Here is an 8887-nt window from a genome sequence, read left to right on the forward strand (position 1 = left end):
TTTTTTGCAGAACCGTGGATTGAACTCAGGTCCTTGCGCTTGCCAACCAAGCACTTATTCTACTGAGCCATCTCCCAGCCCCCGAAGTGAATTTCTTGATAGGCAGAAATGCCTTTAACAGATTCCCAAGAAATGTTAAGCATTGCCACCATCTGAGCTGTGTTGGGTGGTACTCAATATATATTGCTGCATATAACCCTAGCTACTCACCCGGACAATTTAACAAGAATTTGTCTTTAAGAAATGAAAAAGGGCACGTGCAAGCAGGTGCAGGGGCCGGGGCTTCAATCCCCGGGCCTGCCATGCTGGCCCCGAACCCGGGGCAAGCTGAGATGGCAATTGAGACTGGTCTTGGTGGTGTGCGCCTGTAATGCGCCCATCTCGGCCCTGGGAAGACAACCATCTCGGCCCCGGGAAGACAACTACAACCGGGGTGTGAAGAACCCGGGAAAAGTGGCTGAACCCTCTCTTGGGTTTAAGGGGCAGGCAATGTTACTGGACAGCGGCGCACTCCTTCCATCCTGCATGGGATCTCTTCCACTCCCAACCCAGGCTGTGGTCCTCCCTCACAGCACCTTTTTCTCAAACTTGTCCCAATATTGTCTTTCTGGGTGGTAACCAATGGTAGTAGCAGGCTCAGGAGGGGACAGTGGGTGCCAAGTGGCCATAGCAGAACGGGACAGGGCAGGGGTGGCTCAGGGCCAGGGGTGTGACCATGGACCTTCTGAGCAGGGATCTCAGGACTAGGGACCTGGAGTGGTGACCCCAGCATTGGCTGCACGTGGCCCCGAAGGTGGTTCAGGTGCCCCCTCCCCTGGATCATCATTCTTTCCCTTCCGGGATAAAGGGAAGGGGAAAATAGTGACCCAACAGGAAGACCCCAGCCTCTTGGACTAGGGCTTGCAGGAGCTGGAGCTGCACCCAGAGCTGGCTCACCAGTGTGGCTCTCAAACCTCACTGAAAACTAGTAAAATATTCCAGTGTTCCTGCCTTTTGTGGTGCACGCCCTTAACCCCAGCATTCTGGATAACTGAGGTAGGAGGATCACTCACTCACTTCAGGCCCAGTCAGGGCAGTTTGAGCTTTTGAGAGAGGGTCTTGATATGCACCACAGACTGGCCTCAAACTTGCAAGCCACCATGCCCAACTAGTCTGGGCTATTTGGCAGGACCCTTTTCAAAAAAAAGGACAGGGGGCTGGGGAGATGGCTCAGTAGAATAAGCGCTTCCCTGGCAAGCAAAAGGTCCTGAGTTCAATCCCCGGTTCTGCAAAAAAAAAAAAAAAAAAAAAAAAAAGACAGGACTGAACTAATCTCCAGGATGGAGGAAGGGGAATTCGGCACTTGGACTCATCAGAATTTGGGCTGGATCCCAGAGCTCCACTGTGCAGTGCTGGTGGAGTGCAAACAGTGTTGAGGTCAGCAGGTTGGAGGTGACCTAGAGTCCTGATCCAGAAGGGGAAGGGGCCACTAAAAGAAAGCTCTAACCTGGATGGTGGTGGTGCCTGCAATCCTAGCACTCTGGTAGCTGAGGCAGAAAGAGCCCACATTCTAGTTGGACAATGCAGTGACTTACTGAATTTCTCAGAAAAAGCCAAAGCAAAACAAAACAAAAAACAAGGAAGGGGTGAGCATGTGCAGAAGGCTCAGGTTCGGTTCCCCACGACTGGCAGGTTAAGATGGGGAAAACTGTCTACCTCAGCTGGGGAAGCTTCCTCCACCAGGATTCCACTTCTAGGCCTCAGTGCAGCCGGGAAGATAGTAGAGCTCTCAGCACCTTTGCAGCTCTAGCTTGCCAGGGCAGGGCCAGCAAATGGAGCAGTCCTGTTGGTGCCAAGTAGCATCACCATGTGGGCAGAAGAGTGCAACTTGGAATGGATGCTCGGAATGGATGCGCCTGAGACCACATTAAGTGAAACCGGATGCACAAGCTTAAATATTGCATGGTTATACGAGAGCCAAAGTATAAGGAACAAAGAAAAGATAATAGAAAAGATAGATCTTTTGCAAGTAGGAAGGGGATCAAGAAATAAAAGGGAAGGGGATATTTAAAAAAAAACGTTATTGGGCTGGTGAGATGGCTCAGTGGTCTAAAGCACCTACTTAGAACAAGCTTGGCAAAGCACAGGGACTGCGGTTCAATCCCCCAGCACCACATGCCAGCCAGCCCCGCCCCCTGGTGGGCTGAGCTGGCCACACACACACACACACACACACACACACACATAAATTTTAAAAAAATGTTATTGATGGGTGATGCCTATAGTGAACAGCACTCAGGAGGCTGAGGCAGGATTGTGGAGTTTGAGGATAGTCTGAGTTAAGTGTTCAAAGCCAGCCTGAACTACATAGGGAGACCCTCTCTGAATTCTCCACTCCCCATTTTTTTTTAAGATTTGATACAGTGTTTCAATATGTTGCTCTGACTCATATGGGTCCTCCTGTCTCAGCCTTCCCAGCACTGGGATTACAGACATGCACCACCACACCCAGTTTCGATGGCTGGCGTGGTGTGGGGCCAGCACAGCATGTGCTACTGGGAATCAACCTGGGTCCTTACGCTTGCCAGTCAGGCACTTAGACTGCTATCTCCCCAGCCTCCCTACTTATTTTGTTATGTACTAACTTGTAGGAATTTCCCCACCATGCATGTAATCATGTATTGCAAATGTACTAATTTTTTAAAAATAGGGACAGGTAATAATAGTGAGCTGGGGGTGGTGATGGTGTCAGTTCTAGAGAGCTTCTCAAAAAGCTGGATCAGGACTCCACAGGACCAACAGGCCAGGGGTGGGGGTGGAGATGTCTTTTATTTTCTGCAGAGTAAGTTGTTAGGTCTGGTTGCTGGTCTGAGATGAGGCTTTTCCTAACCTAGGTGGGAGATAGGTCAAGGGAACACCTACACACGCCTAAGGGTCAGTCACCCCGCCACAGAACCCAACCTTGTTGACAAACACCTTTTCAAAGTAAAGGTATTCTTCACAGGCATTTCTGGGTACAATTTCTTCCAGAAGGATTTGACAGACTTGACATTTCCAGTTAAGATTAATCTCTCTCAAATTCAGCACAATTCTCCAAGGACAAGGAGGAGAAAGTGGAGGAAGAGGCAGTGGCAGCAAGGACATTTTAGTACAGTTCTATATACTGTATGACAGCCAAGCATGGTGGGTGGTACCTGGCAGTAATCCCAGCTACTCAGGAGACTGAGGCAGGAATATCCCATTTGAGGTCAACTTGGACAATTAACTTGAGAAGACCCTGTCTCCAAATAAGATTTAAAAAGGGAGGTGGGAAAAAACCAGGGAGTTGGCAGGTGTGTAGCTCAATGGTAGTGTACTTGCTTAACACTCTTAAGGCCGCAGGTCCAACTCAGTACCAGGGGGAAATGTATAGGCTATTGAAGTTCTTATCATAAAAGTTGGGAGTTTTCAACATGCATATAAACAGGCATGGAATAGAGCATAATCATATGAAATCAAAGATACACTTATGCTCAGAATTAGAACACAAAAATGAGGGACAAGATCCTGGCTGAAGGAGTGTATGAGGCCTTAGGCAGACCCATATCTTTTTTATTAAAATGGGAATCAAATTCAGGACCTCACGCCTGTGAAGCAGGCACCATGTCACTGAGTTATATCCCCAGTCTGGCCTTTGGCAGGCCCCAAAACACAAGTGTCCTCTGATACTTACCTTAAAAGCTCATCAGGAGGGTCACATATTGAAAGGAACAGAAAAGGACTTAAGCCAAGGGAGGTGGTGCATGTCTATAACCTCAGCACACCAGAGGTTGAGGTAAGAAGAGTCCAAGTTCAAGCCCAGCCTGGGCTTAGGGACTCAATGTCAAAATAAATACAAATAAAAGGTATTTAAGAAAGGCAATTTAGCTAACAGGCCCTGCTTGGAACCTGGCTGCTCTGTTTTCCGTAACTTGGCTTAAAACAGGTCTAGTTAGCTCATGCCCAGCACATCCTTAGAAGCGTTCGTATATGTCCTCCTACTTCTTTTATAACACACAAATAGCTCAGTGTTCACACTGACAGCAGTTACCAGCGACATGGCTCTCCAGTCCCAGAGGGCGGAGTTTGAGGCAGAGCTCAGTGGTATTCACAGAAAGCATTTAGTCTCAGGAATTGTGTTAAAACAATCAAGAATTCACTTGTTTTAAGAGGTTAAAAGAACATAACAGCAAAGGATTAAATTATAAACACCTGGCACACACATCTCTTCGTATATGGGTGCTTAGAAGGAAAAACACCCAATTTCTCCATGCTGGTTCAGTGTGTGAGATCCACTGTCCCATGTTCAGAAGACTAAGACCCAGCACCAGGATCACTAGGAGCAGATTCTTTCTCTTATGGAGAGACGCCCCAAATGTCTGAGTTTGGTGTAAGGGTGCCCTTAGGGCACAGCAGCAGCACAAGTGTGTCTCTGAGAAGCACCAGGCGTTTCACCACTCCTAACTGCTGTGGAGGTTGGTGGAGGCTGACTGAGGAGAAACTGAAACACTGAAGCCGCTGCTGCCACCGGCTGATGCAAGTTTTATTGAGACAATGTACAAACAGGCCATGGAAACAAGGGTTGATGCTGGGACCAGTAACGTAAAATAGAATACAAAAATAAAAAGGCACTAAATCTGATAAGAAAAGACACTCAATGTATTCTAAGAATATAAGTCATTTAATACTGTTAATTTTATAGCACAAAATAAAACAAGCTATGATCCCCAAAAATAATTTTAAAAGCTTACACAGAAAATATTATTGCCTGAAGTTTATGATCTTTAAGTTACAGGTCAAAAGAGTTTTACATTGTTGTTGTTTTAAAACACACAGTGAAGACCGTCTAGAAGCAAGGCCACTGTTCCTCCTGCAGGGACAACGATCCTGTTTCAGAGAACTGTTCTTCTACTTCTTTTATAACACACAAACAGCTCAGTGTTCACACTGACAGCAGTTACCGGCGGAGACATGGCTCTCCAGTCCCAGAGGGTGGAGTTTGAGGCAGAGCTCAGTGGTGTCCACAGAAAGCATTTAGTCTTAGGAACTGTGTTAAAACAATCAAGAATTCACTCGTTTTAAGAGGTTAATGAACATAATATTAAAGGATTAAATTATAAACACCTGGCACAAAAACACATCATCCCTTTTCAAAAAAAAAAAAAAAAAAAAAGTTCATATTCCTCTGAGCGAATGTCACAAGAGCAGTTGGCCGTTCACCTCAGGCCTGCCTTGTCTGTAAACAGCTGTGAAGGAAGGCCAGGGGCGTGAAGCTCCGAGCGGGGGCAGCAGTCTTTCCCTCCTTCCCTTCAGCATATGAGGTGTCAAGTCTGGGTGACCAAAGTCATCTAATGGCAGCTGGTCAAAGCATCCTCTTTGTTAAGCATGTCATTAGGTGGTGCCACGCAGCGCAGAAGTGACAAGAAAGACTCCTGTAATGGAGGTCCTTCCCAGGACAAGCAAGTTTTTAATCAAGAGTATCAATGCCCTCTATACATAATTTGTGTCATCTCCAGGTAAAAAGAACCACAATGAGTTAATCTAATATCCAGATATCGTCTACAAGACAGTAGAGCAGAGCAAGTGGCAACAACGAATAATCATAAAAGATAACTTATCCCTGGGTCAAATTCACACTGCTGAATGAAGTGTGACTCTCTAGAATAGCAGGAAGCCAGAATGAAATCCAGGCAGGGATACTGCTTTCCTCTTTAGTGTGAAAAAGAGAAATTTCTCTGCTTGATTTAAAAACTAATAAAAGTTCTATGTCAAATAACTACTTTTGGCACGTATTTTGAGAGTTCAGAACTCAAGGCTCAAGTTATTCCAAGCTCAGAATCTCCCAGGCAGCCCTAGAGATGTTTACATGGGCTGAAATAATTCATTATGAAACCAAACTCTAGGTTTATTGGGTATTTTGATTCTGAAGTGCTCCACAAGAGATGGATCAGCAGATCTGGTTAAAAGAAAACTCTGCTTTCCAAAATGGCCATTTACTGCTTGTACTGTAAGCTAACTGCTGCAAAAGGTGTCACGAAGTGCTTCAACTCAATCTGGTTATAAAGGCCTCATGGACCACACCCTCTTTGAAGAAGATGTGAATTTCACCTGCTAGATACCCATAACAATCAGGGCACCAAGGACCAGGTCACTGCCACAAGGCATGTACTGTTTCTACATAGAGTATGGGGATTCTGTCACAAGTCTACCACTTGTAGATGTCAGGATGAGCCTAAATGAGCACAAGCCCACTCAAGACCTTAGCAGAAAAAGCAAGCGCAAGGGACTAGCTTCGGCACAGGAGGTGGCCACATTTTTCATTGGTAAATGAAACATGGAGCTCTGTATCTTTTTTAAGAAAACCACAGACAGGCAACTGAGGTGTTTTTCAAATTCACCATTATTTTGCCATAGGAACGCTCTTAAGATTCTTTAAAGTGGCAATTATGAGCCTGACAAAATATAGAGTTATAAGGAAACTGAAAAATAGAAAAATGGTTGTTTTGCTGGTGCTGCCACCAGAATGTGTCACTTCAAACCTCAAAACCTCCAGAGACAGGACCACTGTTGCAGTAGACACTTTATAAATGCTAGAATTAATTTCTAGGTTGTTGCTACATTTCCAGGTCTGTTGTGTTTATTCTGAGCCGAGGGCTGTCCAGAAGGGAAAACAGACTGTACTATACAAAGGTTCCAGAATTCTAGTCTGCCATGTACAGATGAGGGACTGGTCACACATTTGTACCAGTTGGCTTATATAAACAGTCCTCTTTTAGCTAAGAGAAAAATGTTTTCACATTAAACAAATTGGTAAGTGGTTAATGGTAAATTGGTTAAGGGCTCTTCCTATTCACTAGATCTCAAGTGTACTAACCAGTTTTCTGAGCTTGCATTTCCTTTGCTTGGGAACATGGAACCAGCATAAACAGCACCATCTTTCTCTGGCAGCTTGAGGACAACTGGGGAGGGCTTCTGCAAGGAGATCGAATGATCCAGTTTAATGATTCACTAATGAATCTGATGATCCTATGAACTTAGATTTTAGAAGAAACAGTCTTATATATTGAAGGGAAATGTTTACTAAAAAGGTGGATAAAAAACTGGCCAAGTGCTCCACCCTCCTTAATGCTCCTGTCACTGGCAAACAAGGTAAGCGAAGGTTCCCCAGTATCACCCTCCACTCTGATGCTTCTGGGACACAGTAATCCAAGAGGTTGTGCACAAAACTTGGCACACCATGACTGCTGATTTTGTGTTAGCTATATGATTGACAACCAAGACAATAAAGGCCTCTGATTCAGGGTTGTTCTTTTCATATTCCATTAGTTACAGCAGCTTCAGTACAAAAGCTCAGAGGCACATGTCTTTCCTTGGACTACTGAAAAAATCCAACCTGCTACTCAAAAATCTGTTCAGGACACACAAGTGCAAGTCTTCCAAAACCAAACCAAAACAAAGAAAATGCAAGAAAAGCCATATGTGAGGGATTTAGGACAGAATTCTCTCTTCCTTATGGTTCCTTTGTTGTCCAAGGAATAACAAGTTGGTGGCAGAGTCACTGCTCCATGGAACAGCAACAAGGCAGGATCTCACCGTGGCCTCAAGCTTTCTCTGACGAACATGACAAATTGGTATCAAGTACAAACAGGGCAGTAAGGAGAAGGAAGACCCTTTCCTTGTCAACTTCTCTCCATTTGTGTGCTTCCACCAGTATTTCCAGTTTATGATCCAAAAGAATTCTAAAACCGGCTACTCTTTGACGATATGACTATGATACAAACGCCAGGAGGCAACCGCTGTGTGCATTCCAAATGTGGATGAGAGACCTCCAGCCTGCAGAAAGCTGGCCGCTGGCAATGCAGTGTAACTTGCCTATGAGAGAGAATGCGTTCCCACTTCAAGAAGACTATGACAGGCAGAACGACAAAGCAGCAGAAAACAGGGCAAAGCAGTCACTCATTTTCATCTGGGTTTTGAGGGTCAATGATTTTGACATGCGTAAAGGGGAAAAGCCCTTTGCGCCCATTCACCTCGCCTTCCCACTGGCCATTTATATTCATCCTGGTGACTTTTACTATGTCGCCAACCTGTAGGGATGGAGAAAAAAGATAAAGTTAGTATTTACTTAGGAATTCATAAAAAAAAAATGTTGTTTCTTGAGACAGGGTCTAACTATGTAGTTCAGGCTGGCCTCCAACTTGAGGTAATCATACTGCCTCACCCTGAGTGCTGGGATTATAGGCAGGTGCCACCAAGCTCTGCTTGATCACTTTTTACAACTACTCAATTTTTCACCCTAGCACTTAGACCTAAAAATCATGCAATGCCAAAGACACAATGAGTCTAATGCATTACTCAACTGGCTAAAATGCATGCCAGAAGCAGACTCTGAGCACACATTGGTACTAAACCCAATGAGAAAGAAATGAACACCTGACTCTCACTGATTAAAGTCAAAACATACAGAAATGTGTACTAGAAATCTAGCTAGGTACAGGTGTACACTTACTCAGGAAGCTGAAGCAGGAAGGTCTGTGCCTAGCCTGGGCTGCATAGGGAGATACTGTTTCCAAATAAATAAATAAATAAATAAATCAATCAATCAAATCTAATGAAGTTAAAGGAAAGGAACAGGGGAAAAGGGACAAATAAATTCCACCCCAATTCACATGAGATGCAACTGTTGTCATCACAGTCCCCCCAGCAGCAAAATGACTCCAAGTTGTCCATCCCCCATGTGTTCAAGGTCAGCTTGAACTACAGAATAAAACCCTGTCTCAAAAATTTCATGAAAACAACTTTAACGGGGCCGGGGAGATGGCTCAGTAGAATAAGCGCTTTCCTGGCAAACACAAGGGCCTGAGTTCAATCCCCGGTTCCGCAAAAAAAA

General features: G+C 44.9%; 1 protein-coding gene across 2 annotated transcripts in view; it reads right to left on the reverse strand.

Annotated features, from left to right (window-relative positions):
* Positions 1 to 4795: 4795 nt before the first annotated feature.
* The window catches only part of Crkl (CRK like proto-oncogene, adaptor protein), a 33147-nt gene continuing 29055 nt past the window's right edge, over positions 4796 to 8887 (reverse strand). The window contains exons 3-5 of one of the 2 annotated variants that reach the window (XM_023711588.1): positions 8028 to 8084; positions 6872 to 6969; positions 4796 to 5044 (exon numbers count right to left, since the gene is read on the reverse strand). In XM_023711588.1, coding sequence (XP_023567356.1) covers positions 5038 to 5044; positions 6872 to 6969; positions 8028 to 8084 — 162 coding nt within the window. In that variant the 3' untranslated portion in view covers positions 4796 to 5037. Of the gene's footprint in view, positions 6970 to 8027; positions 8085 to 8887 lie in introns of both variants that reach the window. The other variant, XM_004628012.2, reaches the window with a different exon arrangement.

The sequence above is a fragment of the Octodon degus genome, unplaced genomic scaffold (genome assembly GCF_000260255.1).
Source record: "Octodon degus isolate 3935 unplaced genomic scaffold, OctDeg1.0 scaffold00021, whole genome shotgun sequence".
NCBI classification, from domain to species: domain Eukaryota; kingdom Metazoa; phylum Chordata; class Mammalia; order Rodentia; family Octodontidae; genus Octodon; species Octodon degus.